This window comes from Microtus oregoni, unplaced genomic scaffold (assembly GCF_018167655.1).
Source record: "Microtus oregoni isolate MIOR12 unplaced genomic scaffold, Mior012 000002F_ref0000024, whole genome shotgun sequence".
Taxonomy (NCBI): Eukaryota; Metazoa; Chordata; class Mammalia; order Rodentia; family Cricetidae; genus Microtus; species Microtus oregoni.
Window position 1 is genome coordinate 42,000,521 of NW_024543061.1, and position 13,901 is coordinate 42,014,421.

A 13,901-nucleotide genomic window follows, 5' to 3' on the forward strand; every position below is an offset into this window, starting at 1 on the left:
GTTTAGTCGAGGCTTCTTTTTTATTTCGTTTTGTTTTGTTTTTCGAGACAGGATTTCTCTTTGTACCTTTGGAGCCTTTCCTGGAACTCACTCTGTAGACTAGATTGGCCTCAAATTCACAGAGATCCACCTGTGTCTGCCTCCCAAGTGCTAGGATTAAAGGTGTATGCCACCACCACCCAGCAAGGGCTCTTTAATAGCACATATGGGAAAAAAGCCACGTGTTATATGTTGCATAAAATTTATTTATGAACTGGATGTATGCAGCATAAACAGATTTCCTTTGTAGAATACTTGTATATAGTATACACACACACGGAGTAGATATTCCAAATGTATAGAAGTTAAAAGGATTTATGCCACTGCATATTAAATATTGAGCTAGTTTATAAATTAGTAAGAACAAATATTCATAATTAATTCTACTAAACTAGATATCAGATAAGTAGGTTATTAGATAAAGTTAGTATTTATAATTTCTTAACCTGCTAAAACGTGTGTTCATCTCCTTTAAATGATTTGAACAGTCATTAAATGCCTAAGCACACTTAAACATAATTGCTCTTAAGGTGTTTTTCATCTTTGAGCCATAAGTATTTCAATTCCAGTTCAGAATGGCTGTTTGGATTATTTACTCTAATTAGGCAGAATTGAAATTTAATTAATGATACATTATGTATTCTCATTTTATATCTTCCTTTTTGCTCTATTATTATATATGCTGATTTGAAACATGACAGTCTTTGTTTTCAAGTTCTGAATAAAGATTTTGTTGGTTTTTTATCATACTTTTTTTAAATCATACTTTTTGCTTTCCATTAAGTTTTTTTTTAATTGCATTTTGTGTGTAGTATGTGTCACATGCTCATCTGTGCAGTGCCCGTGGTAACCATACGTTCTGTCATACTGTCTTCTTCCATTGCTTCTTGGCCCTGGAGTTCATTAATTGACTAGATTGGCTAGCCAGTGTTCGAGTCTCAGGGATACACTTGTCTCTGCCTCCCAGCATTTGGGATACAGATGTGTGCTGTTTTATTCAAGCTTTTATAAGGATGCTAGGCATTTAGATTCAGGTCTGTGTGCTGGGGTACAGCAAATGCTTTATGAGTTATCTCCCCAGCTCTGTTCACCAGTTGAGGGTCTTCTCATTAGTATACTCATCTCATTTTCATTCAATGTTTATGTATGTATGTATGTATGCATGCATGCATGTATGTATTGTTTTCTGAGACAAGGTATCTCTGTAGCTTTGGAGCCTGTCCTGAAATTCCCTCTGTAGACCAGGCTGCCCTTGAACTCACAAAGATCTGCTTTTCTCTGTTTCCTGAGTGCTGGGATTAAATGTGTGTGCCACCACCACCCTGCATAGATTTTTTTGTTGTTTTTAAGTGGAGTTGTATACAGTGCATTGAGCCATGCTTGTTTGTAGTGTGTATTGTACAAACCATCTTTTGTTGCTAAGAGCATATCATACTTGAACAGGTTGTTAACCATTTTTCTCTTTCCGTGAGTGTGTACGCACGCACGCGTGCTTGCATGTGTGTGTGTTGCTGGAGATTGAATTGAAGCCTTGCAAATTCTAAGTCTGCACTTTACCACTCAGCTACATCCTAGCCCTATTACAAAACCCTCTGTAATAACTATAGCTACTGTAGTTTTGTATTACTGTGTATGGTTTTCAGGGTTTTGTGTACATCTCTTTGGTCTACATTTGAGGTTCCAGCTTGTACTTTTGTAAAAGAAAATGGCATTTTTTTTTGTGTCATTAGCCCCCTTTTAAATTGCTTTTTGCTTTTCTTGTGTTTTTGCCAACTTTTTTTTCTTTTGTGTATGGGTATTTTGTCTGCATGTGTGTCTGTACACTACGTGCATGCATAGTGTCTGTCCTTAAAAGCCAGGGTAAGGCATCAGATCCCCTAGGACTGGAGTTAATGGGTGTTTATGTGCTGCCATGTATGTGCTTGAAATTAGACTCAGGTCATCTGCAAGAGTAGCAGCCAGTGCTCTTAACTCCTGAGCCATTTCTCCATCCTTGTTCTGTTTGTTTTATTGCTTTTCTGTGCTTTTAGTTTAGTTTTTATTTATCTTTTGGTTTTTTGAGACAGGGTTTCTGTTACAGTCCTGGCTGTCCTTTGTAGACCGGGCTGGCCTTGAACTCACTGAGATTTTCTTGCCCCTCCTCCCAAGTGCTGGGATTAAAGGTGTGCGCCACCACCACCCAGCATTGTGCTTTTTAAAGGCAGTAAGTCGAATGCTTTGTAGTATCTTAACACAGAATTATTTTCTAAATTATTTTAATAAGTTTTGAGTATGTATTTTTTTGCTCTTTGAAGGGTGAAGGGTCTGGATAGTGCCAGTTCAACTTCTTTGTTCAGTGATTAGTATATGTGTTGTTTTCTGCAATAGGGTCTTAGCATTGTTTTGTGGAGAGCAACCAATGGCCTGGCTGTTTGGGGGTGACCATGGGGCTTCTTTAGCCAACAACTTGATTAGATGTAACCTATCCCTAGAATTGGGGGCTTCATTTGGTGTCGAGATGTCTAATTGGGGCTTTTTTCTCCCCCATTGTTTTGTGATTTCATTTAGAGTTACATATATGTGTATATTTTAAGCTTCTATTTTATGGGTTTTCATAGAACCCCTCATGGCTCTTAAGTTTTTATCTCTTTCCATATTTTCCTCTCTTCCCTCCCTGTTTGTTTCATTTTGGTTTTTTGTTTGCTCTTTGAATTGCAAGGTGTCCACTCACTTTTTCATTTTCTTTAAATTAAAATAATATTTTTTACTTGTTTTGGGGTGTTTTTTGATTTCATTTGTGTGTGTGATTTGTGTTTTGGTTTTTTGATTACCTGAACGGTTAGGTTCTAGGGATAACTGACTTTCTTAAATGAGGCTATAAAAGACTGAGGAAGACATCTAATCGGATAGGTTTTCAGATGTGCACTGAGAACCTGGGTGGTGGTTTTTGTGTGTGTGCTGCACATGTGCGTCACTTCTGTCTGTATTTGAGGCACTAGTTTGTACTTTTGTAAAAGAGCATTTATTTGGTTTTTATCCTTTGTGGATTACATATAGCTTTAAAATAGGCTTGTTTGCTTTATCATTAATTCTGGTTTTCATGTGACTGAGAGGGTTTTGTTTTTGTTCTAAAGATTAGATTATGTGAAAAGTGTTTTTCTGCATGTATGTATCTTCACCTGGCGCCTATGGAGATTTGAAGAGGGTCGGATTCCCTGGAATTGGAGTTAACAGATGGTTTTGAACCATCATCATATGGGTGTTGGACCAAACCCAGGTCCTTTGCAAGAGCAGCAAGTGCTGTTAACTGCTGAGCCATCTCTAGCCCATTGAATCTATTTGTTAAAATGTGCTTATATTCTTCTCTCCCCTTTTCCAGAGTATAATTAGTTGAGACTTGGTATATCATCTGGTACTTATTCTTCCTTACACTATTTCCTTACTTTGCTTTGTGATGATAGGAAGAAGTAGCTTTGAGGTTATTGTGGTCTACAAAAATGAGACCTTGTCTTCTTTTTTTAAAAAGTGAGATTTAAGCCAGGTGCTTGGGAGGCAGAGACAGGTGGATCTCCTTGAATTCAAGGTCAGCTTAGTCTACAGAGTGAGTTCCAGTGGCCCCAAAGCTATGGAGAACAAAAACAAAACAAACAAATAAAAAAAAGTCTGCTTTAAATGTAGTTTATCCAGTAAGAACTACTGTGATTTCCATCAGATATGTGTGCTACATACATTGCTGTAGGGTAGACTATTGTATGAAAATGAAGGCCCTGTGATATTCTATGTGAATCTGAGGCTTTGTAGTTCTCTTCATAAGCTGCATTAAGTAGATTTTAATGGAAAACACTGATATCCAAAGACTCACTCCATGTGTTTTTTTTCTCAGCATTTGTCACATCTAGTGCTTACAACATTACACTGAGCTGTAATTCTGATGATTGCTAACTACTCTGAGCCAAAACCCTTCTTTAAAGAAATTCTTTTTTATGTATGGTTGTTTTACCTGCATTCATGTCTTTATGTACCCCATGTGCCTGGTTCCCATAGAGACCAGATGATGGTCTTGGATCAGGTCCTGGGAATCAAACCTGAGTCCTGGAAGAGCAGCCAGTGCTCTTAACTGTTGAACCATCTTTCTGGTTTCTTCAAAACTCTTTGATTACTATTCCAAGATTTTTACTCTTTTGTATTTGCTGTGATTAAAAGAAAACTACATTCTGGTAAAAAGTGTTTGGTATAGTTAACCCCAATATCCTTACCAAAATAATATAAGTTTGACTAAATTTATAGGTTCTATTTAAAGTGGTAAGGGAGCAGAGTCATATTTAAAATACTTTAGTGTTAGACTAATTTGTCATACTTGATCTCAGTAACAGTCGTTTATGATATTTAGTAAAATGTTTGGGTGCATTAGAATGCTTGAAGAAACATCTTGTTTGTAAATAAACGGACAAGCATTATTGTGTTACCTCTGGTAAAGTACAAATTGAGCAGTCAGAATTTAGAATATTGCACTAAATTTTTTCCGGAATGAGTTTTGACACATTGTTTTCGGTGTTCCTTGGTATTGCTTTAAGTGACTCCTGAATTTATTCTTTGTGGCTTGACACAGGGTGACTCTCTCCATAAAGCTTTCACTGTGAAGTACAGCTCCTAGCTTCTTACACTTATGACCTCAACTATAAAATTATTTTTTTGCAGTATCCCTTTTACTATTCAACGACTATGTGAATTGCTAACAGATCCAAGAAGAAATTATACAGGAACAGACAAATTTCTCAGAGGAGTAGAAAAGGTATGTATTCTATCACAAGAATTAAAGTGTTACAAGAATTGTTTCATAGACTGTTTACTAGATTGTTTTCTAAATTACATTCAATGTTTCAGAGAGAAATTTATAGTCAGGGCCAGAAAAAAGGCCCAAGAGGCCCCAGACAGCCATTATTTTTATTTTTTTAAATATTTATTTATTTATTATGTATACAGTATTCTGTCCATATGTGTGCCTGCAGGCCAGAAGAGGGCACCAGGCTTCATTACAAATGGCTGTGAGCTACCATGTGGTTGTTGGGAATTGAACTCAGGACCTTTGGAAGAGCAGGCAATGCTTTTAACCACTGAGCTATCCCTCCAGCCCCAGACAGCCATTATTTTAAGTTTCAGGGAAGCTGCTTTGCCAATTTCATTTTTCCATTAAAATATTTAAATTAACTAATTTATTATTTTTGTTTGTTTTTTTTTTTCCTGCTGCCAGTACTGGGAGAGATCTTATCCTTATCTTTACCCTTTCATTTGGTCACATGTGATAAGAAAAAAAGTGAGACAAAGAAGAAAATCACAGAGGGAAAGAGAAGCAGGAGAGACACTAATTGCAGGTGACAGAAAGAAATAAAGGAAAGGCAGGTGACTTGCTTGTCCAGCTTTGGCTCTATAGTCATATGAGCCAAAATGCATACTTAGGGACATGGTATCTCACAGGAAAAGGGAAGAAGAAGGGGTAAGCTGAGAGAGGTCAGGTCATGGTGTTAATTTCTTTCCTGTACAAAGACAGTCTCTTGAGGACAGAGGCCTGCCTCTTGTAAGGTAATGTCATAGTCCGGATGAGAGCTTCCTCCAAGGGAAATTGGAAATTTCTTCCTGAGACAGGGTTTCTCTGTGCAGCCCTGGCTGGCTTGGAACTCATTCTGTAGACCAGGCAGACCTCAAACCTAGAGATCTGCCTCTGCCTCATGAGTGTTGGAATTTAAGGCTTGTGCCACCACTTCCTGGCTTTTACTTTTATTTGCAAACATTCTGTTGTTGTTAAGCATTTAGAAACAAAACAACAAGAACCCACCAGAAAGATGTTAGCAGTACGTTGTAAATGTCACTGGAATTCAGAGGCACACGACCTTATAAACGTGTGTGTAAAAACGTGTTAGTGATATGTTGAGTAGAAAGATCTAATCCACATTGTGGTTGGTGGGGTACTGCTACTAAAGAAAAAACATTCTGGAGAATGAAGTAATACACAAAAGTGTCAAAAGTGTTTACATGATCAAAACGTTAAATCACCGCTAGACAAGTAATTGGATCAACTATATTTGGACAGATGGTGAATTCTTAGGGTAGTTGATCCTAAAGCATAGTAAATATTACAATTTTTTTGTTTTAAAATCACTCTGTTTACTCTGGGAACAGAGTCCAAGACCATTAACTGGAATTTTTGGTATAGTTCTTGGGTCTTATATTTTGCTGATCCTTTATGTTGTCTGTTTAGTGAGATTCAGAAGGGAAGGAAGCTGCAGGGTTCGTCAGTACTGCAACTTAAGGACCCTTAGTAATTGTGTTTTGGAAGTTTTTGATGGACAGACAGGTTATCACTGCCTGCGTTTGCCAACTCAGTGCTGTGAGCAAGGGATTTAAACAAGATGTTTTCTCTGGAATTGGAGTGACCTTCCTTAAAAGTACTCTTGTATAATTTCCAAAGAATGGGTTTGGTCTCTCCTTGGGTTGAATATTGCTTTATAGATACACTTGGACTAAATATTTGAATTTCAAAATGGTTCTAGAAGAGAGAATGGGGATTTGGCACATACAAGCCATCACATTTCAGTTCATTGTCATGCTTGTAATGAATTTCAGCTTTGAAAGATAGAGACAGGGAATCCACAGAGCAAGCTGGCTATCCAGCTCTGGGTTTAACTGATTCTGTCTTACTGAATGAGGTGTAAGAGATTCCGATCAGGGCTGGAGAGATGGCTGTTCTTCCAGAGGTCCTGAGTTCAATTCCCATGGTGGCTCACAACCATCTGTAATGAGATCTGGTGCCCTCTTCTGTCCTGCAGATGTACACGCAGGCAGAATACTGTATACACAAGAAATGAATAAATAAATCTTTTTTGAAAAAAAGCATTTGGGTCCTGCATATATTAGTGCTTGCATGCACAGGAAAATGGAAAACAGGCCCTACTTTTACATATACGCCAGTGCCTGGGTTCCAGTATGGTTTAAAAAAAAAAAGAGTGAGAAGAAATTAAAAGTGAACCAACATTCTCACCACAGTATAGCTTGGTGAGTTTCCAGGAATTGTAATACCATTTATCAGATTTAAATTATCAGAACTATTGGAATTAAGAAAAGAAAACACTTCAGGCTCTCATGGTAGTACAGGCCATTAATCTTAGCATTTGGGAATCAGAGGCAAGTTCTTCTCTTGAGTTCTTGGCCAGCCTGGTCTACATAGTGAGTTCCAGACCAGCCAGGGCTTTAAAGGAAGGAGGTCGGGTGGGGAGTGGACGTAGGGGTCAGACCCTTTGAGGTGGCTCAGCTCATCAAATCACCCATCTCCCAGGCCTGATCCTGAGACCCGTGTGGTGGAGGGTTCCTCTGACTTGAACTCAGACACACAGACATACAGGATAAATATTAAAGCAAGCCAGTGAGCGTGCAGTCAGACCCTCCTGAAATCTTACTGCTCTTAGTTTTTTTTGTTGTTTTATTTTGTTTTTATCCAGTTGCTTTCAGTTGGAATAATTGGACGCTTAACCCGTGTGGGTGATTGTGAGAGTCTCAGACAGGTTACTAATAGTTGTGTTGCTGTGCCTTTCTCTCACTCAAGTCATCATTTCTTGTTATTTCAGAATGTGATGGTTGTTAGCTGTGTTTGTCCTTCTTCAGAGTAAGTATACAATGTTTTTCTGCTTTTGATATCAGTTACTATATTCTAATTGTTTCACCATTTTGGTAAAGTAGTACATTTATTTTATATGTACCTAAACATACTTCTATACATTATGAAATCTGCCACCTGGTCCCTGAGGAGGAAAGTTGCCAGAATGCTGTGCAAGTGTTTCCAGTAGAGAGATGTGGACTAGAGGTGGGTTAACTGCTGAATTATGGCCACCTAGATGCTTTTCCAGGGCTGCCAGTTAGTTTTGGAATAAGATACTTCGGTGGTTCTTCAGGATGGACAAGTATTGCTGCTGGTTGTCAGGATTTCTAGACTAAATTAAAGATTTGGTTCCAGGCATCTGTACAGGCATGGCACTGTTACCATTTAGACCATGTATATAATTCTTTGTTATGTGTGGATGTCATGGAAATTGCACGAGAGCCCATGCATGCACTCAGGCGCACACACAGTACCCTCGGGTGTGTGAAGGGTGGGGAAAAGGAGGATCCGATGACTTAATCCTAAGTGCCATTTATTTCTTAGACAATTTTGTTTTTAGAGTTTTTAACTTTTTCTTGCTAAATCAGATAGTGAGATAATCCTTTGCTTCTTGGTTAAATGTGATGCTGAAATGTGATGCTGAATTGATTTCCTTTTGAATTTAATGTTTTGCTTTTTGATGAATATGAATATTTGAAGAACATTCCAAGATGTTCGAAAGCACGTGTCACTAATAGTTTTTCCCCATACTTGTGTGTATGTGCATGCTAATTTCCCCATTATCTGTGTTTGAATTTGACAACCCTGTTATAAAACGGCTTTAAAAAAACAAAGACAAAAAAAACACAGGTTCTTCTTTTAAATGTGTTATTTTGCTTCCTATCTGTGTTTTTGCCTGGATATAATGTATACCTTGTACACGCCATGGAGCTCAGAAAGGGGCATCAGTTCTTTGAAATTGGAGTTACGGATGCCTGTGAGCCAATGTGCAAGTGCTGGGAACAGAATCCAGGTCTTGGAAGAGCAGCCTGTGGTCTTAGCTGTTAAGTCATCTCCCCAGTCCTGCACTCAGATTAGTCCCAAAATTAAAGAAGTCTTTCTTTTCTTTTCCTTTCTTTTTCTTGCCTTTTCTTTTCTTTTCTTTTCTTTTCTTTTCTTTTCCCCAAGACAGGGTTTTTTCTGTAGCTTTGGAGCCTGTCCTGGAACTAGCTCTTGTAGACCAGGCTGGTCTCAAACTCACAGAGATTTGCCTGCCTCTGCCTCCTGAGTGCTGGGATTAAAGGTGTGAGCCACCACCACCTGGCAAGAAGTATTTCTTCTATTTTGAGACAGGATTTCACTCTTGACTCTGGCTGGCCTAGAACTTGCCGGGTTGTCAGTGCTGGCCTTGAACACACAGATCTCTACTTGCCTCTGCCTCCCAGTGTTGGGGTTAAAGTCGTGTGCCACCATGCCCAGCTGAAGTGTTCTCTTTTATTACAGGAAGAACAGTTCTAATAGCTTAAACCGAATGAATGGTGTAATGTTTCCTGGAAACTCACCAAACTATACTGACAGGTGAGAATATTGTGGTTTGTTTTTTGTAAACCATCCAGAATGTTCCAAGTTTCTTGGTAGTGCTTGAGGTAGCAGGCTCAGTATACTTTTTTTTTAATTGAACATTTTATGGGGAAGATACAAGATTTATGTTGTAGGTTCTACCAGACTACATTTGCTAATTAGGACAAGACTTTGAAAACCAGAAGTAGTGCACATACTTGTGATGTATACTTTGGAACGGGTGATATGTATAGAGGTATATAATTTTTCCAAAAGTGGAAAATAATGTTTGTTTATCTCATTATAGGTCTAATATAAATGGACCTGGAACACCAAGGCCACTTAATCGACCAAAGCTTTCTTTGTCAACCTCCTTGACAACAAATGGTTTGCCTGAGAGTGCAGATAGCAAAGAGTCAGACCTGCATTCAAATGAAGAGAAAGCCCACAGGTTTGTGTTTTATTCTTAAAGAGACAGGAAGATGCGCGTAGAAATTTAACGATTGTTGCTGTTATTTTAGCACTATTTACTATTTACAAGGTATATGGACCTTTTATGTCTTGGGTTCCGTCTCTGGATTTGGTAGATTCAACCAGTAAAGATCAAAAGTAATTGAGAAAAAGGTTGCTTTTGTACTGGTTAGGTATCAGCATTGTCCCCTGTGCCCATGGTGTTTACATGCCTTGGGTGTTATGTCACCTAGTGGCAGGAGGCTCTGTGCACATCCTGTGCTTTTCATACGTGCAGCTTGAGGTCTTTGGATCTTCATGTCCCACAGGTCCTGGAACACTGTTTACTGTTCTGAGGGACAGAACAGGCCTTAATGTGGCTGTAGGAGCTATGACTTCTCTTCAGCCCAAATGATGGTGAATGTAGACAAGCTTTTCTAGAATTTCCTAGAAAGGTAGAACTTGTCAAGTAGGTCCCAGTGGGAACAACCATAAACCGGTTCAGATTGCTTTAGGGTTGTTCTTCTGTTTTTTTCTCAGCACCGGTACTTCCTTTTAATTTGACAGCACAGTTTAAGTATTTCAATTTACAGATGAGAATGTAGATTACAAGGGAAATAATTTTATTAATAACACTTTAAAAACCATTGGCAGTGATTCTCCAGCTTCCGAATCAGAAGTTTCTTCACTGAGCCCTGTTAAAAATAAATATCCAGATGATGATACTGTGGAAGCCGAGGAGCATGAAGTGAAAAGGCTACGGTTTGACGAAGAAGGTGATGTCCGAGAGACAGCTAGCCAGACGGTGTCCAGTGAAGGCTCAGTTAGAGCAGAGGAAGCTGAAACAGCATCTTCCCCTCCGGAGAAGGACAGAGAAAATCGCAGCAGGCAACATTGTACAGAAGACGACGAGGACGAGGAGGAAGAGGAGGAAGAAGGTGAGAGGAAAGAGTCCCCGATTCGTCCGTCCGTCCGTCCGTCCATCCATCCATCCATCCATCCATCCATCTATCTATCTAATCTATCTATCTATGATTTCTGTCTCTTCCCCGCCACCGCCTCCCATATCCCTCCCCCTCCCCCAATCAACTCCCCCTCTTTCATCAGCCTGAAGAGCAGACCAGGCTCCCTGCCCTGTGAGAAGTCCAAGGACCTCCCACCTCCTTCCAGGTCTAGTAAGGTGAACATCCAAACAGCCTAGGCTCCCACAAAGCCAGTATGTGCAGTGATACTGGGCTCTTGTACCACCTGTGTGTTACTAAGTTTGAGAAGTTACAAGCCGTAGATAACTGATTTTATAAAACAACTGCGTGTAATTTGAAAGTAAATTTTAACTATAACATTTGCTTATTTCTAGAATCTTTTATGACACCACGAGAAATGGTCCCAGAAAGAAAAAATCAAGAAAGAGAATCTGATGATGCTTTAGCTGTGAATGAAGAGCTTTCAGAGGAGGGTACTCACATGGAGGACTCTGACGGGTCTGCAGCTCAGAGAGATCCTCGCTCAGAACGGAGTGACAGTGCAGGGGCTGTGAGTAGTGGTTCTGACTGCCTTGAGACAGAAGAGTCAGGAGGGTCCACTTCCAGGAAAACGGGAGAAAATGTCTCCGTGTCATCCATGGAGAGTGACGAAACCACAGACGTCACAGACGAACCAATGGAACAAGACTTAACTACTTAGAAACACTTAGAGGCAGTATTTTACATACAGTTCTGGTTTTACACTGTAGAGAACTTTTAAGTAATAAATGGACCTTTAGTTTTACAAGAGAAACAGGCTGTAAAATAAAGAACCTTAAGAATAAACCCTGACAGTTGTGCGTGGAAGAGCTGTGAATACTGGCTCCTCTGGGTCCTGCTTATTGCTGATTTTCTTGTTTTTGTTGGGTTTTTGTTTGTTTTTTTCCTGGTGTACTCAAATCAGTGGTTTGTGTATAGATTTTTTTTTTAATTTAGAATTAAAGTTTTTAAACTGGAAGATAATTATAATTTTGAAAACTTTAAAGATGATCACATTTGGTTTATACATGCGCAAGGAAGATTTTGTCTTGTCTCTAGCGGTTTCCATATTTCAGTAATAGTTTGAACATGTTAACATGTGAATTAGAGGGTTTCATGTGGTTTCAGATTTTATTGTTCAACTGTACAGTGGGACTTTAAGTCATATATACATATATAGATTATTCTAAGGGGGATGTTATATTTTTCTGTTTCTATAAGAGATGAATACAGTGGATACTTTTTTATTGGTAATGACTGAGTTCACTTCTTTAAGAAGACATTTTCTTTTCTTCTGAGTAATTGAGATAAAATCTGGCCCCTGGAAAACCCTGGGAATCTTTAAGTCTGAAATACCAGGTTAAACACATTCCAAGAGATCTGTGCAAACTAAAATTCTTTTGTATACTTCTACGGTGCCTGGAAAAAAAAAAGACTTGGTTATGTATGAGAAAATGTGCTTTATCTTGGGAGTTGTGTAGGAGCATTAGCTCACCATTTGGTTGAACGAATGCTTAGGAGTCTGACAGGAAACCATCTCAAAAGAGCCCACAGGTCCTGTAACGTTTCACTTGCTTTTCTGAACATTGTGAACATTACGCCTTTCTTTCTAAATTACCTTATATGCACACGGCACTGGTGTGAAACAGCACTGTACTGGAAGAATTCTTGGATTATTTCAGTAATATACCTGAGCTAAAATGACGAGAGCTTTAGGGATACACAGAAACCACCATGATTTGTATAACATTTTGAAGTGAATTAATATTTTTGAACATGCTTCTTCGACAGCCAGTGTTCTATTTTTCAGATCAACACAAAGCACAATGGTTATTACTCTAAACTCACTATTTTCAAAGTCACGTATTTAAAGTCATGCAAGCTGCAACTCCCTGTCAAAATTACTGGCTGCCAAATTTATACCTGTTTCTTCAGCTGTACCTTTTGATATTTAGAATTTTTAAATTTCTGTAAAGTAGATTTTGTAGACTGTAATGTGTTCACTGCCTTTGTGAAGCGGTATAATTGTATAATTTCGTGTGTAAACTGAATGCTTGGGCTTTCAATACAGTATTCATATAAAGCAATAAATATTAATGTTATGAAATATTCGAGTACATTTTTATCAAAATACTAAAGAACCCTTTTTTAGTTTCAGACACCTGAGGTACACAGATGGACTTGTAGTAGATGCAAACAATTTCTCACACTGTATCATAAGCTTTGGGGATTTGGAGGGAAACCACGACGTTTGCATTTTGACTACTTAGACATTACTATGCCTAAAAATAAAGATATTTGGCTCAGTTTGTTCATAGAGTAATATACTACTGACTGACAGCCTACAAGTTCACAACAGTTAGACAATATATTTATGGATCTGTAATAAAATTGAATGTTGATTTAATTGCACCCAAAAGGGGTAAAAAGTCAAGTGTAATTTTTAAAAAATTGGCAAAAATGTTAAAATGAAGCAAATTTTGAATGTGACATTTCTGTGTAGTGACCTGTTACTCTATTGTGTTGAGGGATTGTCAGTAAGAGCATATTTTAAATATTTTAGGTTTAGAAACTTTGAGATTTTTTTTCCTTAGGGTATTTATGAGATTGTTGTCAATAAACCTGTTCTCTAAGCTCCTGTGACCTTTGATAGTCTTTCTTTGTGGTGCCACGGACCATTTGTAAACAAATCAGTTTGCTGCTGGTTAAAAGTTGAAGATTTAGCATCATGAGTGGAGGTCTGTGGTTTTATTTGTAAACTTGCAATTGCTATCTTTGCAAGGGAAAATGTATTTCTTTATTAAATAAAGTACAATAATGGTGAATGTACCAAAATCACATCACTCAATTCTATGAGAGGTCTGCATTTTAACCTATAGTTTAATAGTTTTAATATTTATTAGCGATGCCTATGTTGATCATAGATGAAAGTTGTTGCTGTTTATACAGATTCATGTAGGATACTGGTGGAGGGTCTCGGGCAGCTGCAGTACTCAGTACATTGGGAAGCCATTCAGCAGGCTGCAGATGCATTGCCCCTTGGAAGCCCATTTTCACAAGTGTTAGGTGCAAAGAAAGCATCAGTTCTAACATGAACTGAGTCATTTGTATGTTCAAAAGGCAAGTTTTAGGCATATTTCCTTGATATACCCAGCAGAGTCCTATGGGAAGATCCAGGAGCATCAAGGCTTTGATGACTGAAGTAGCTGGCCCTCTGATAATCCATTTCTCCATTCCCAACC

The 13,901-nt window shown here is 38.5% G+C and overlaps 1 protein-coding gene across 1 annotated transcript in view; it reads left to right on the forward strand.

Annotated features, from left to right (window-relative positions):
- The window catches only part of Ppp4r2 (protein phosphatase 4 regulatory subunit 2), a 36,857-nt gene extending 24,105 nt beyond the window's left edge, over positions 1 to 12,752 (forward strand). Inside the window, exons 4-9 of the mRNA XM_041633554.1 lie at positions 4,717 to 4,810; positions 7,638 to 7,675; positions 9,152 to 9,226; positions 9,516 to 9,659; positions 10,313 to 10,596; positions 11,016 to 12,752. Coding sequence (XP_041489488.1) covers positions 4,717 to 4,810; positions 7,638 to 7,675; positions 9,152 to 9,226; positions 9,516 to 9,659; positions 10,313 to 10,596; positions 11,016 to 11,341 — 961 coding nt within the window. The 3' untranslated portion in view covers positions 11,342 to 12,752. The remainder of the gene's footprint in view (positions 1 to 4,716; positions 4,811 to 7,637; positions 7,676 to 9,151; positions 9,227 to 9,515; positions 9,660 to 10,312; positions 10,597 to 11,015) is intronic.
- Positions 12,753 to 13,901: the final 1,149 nt, after the last annotated feature.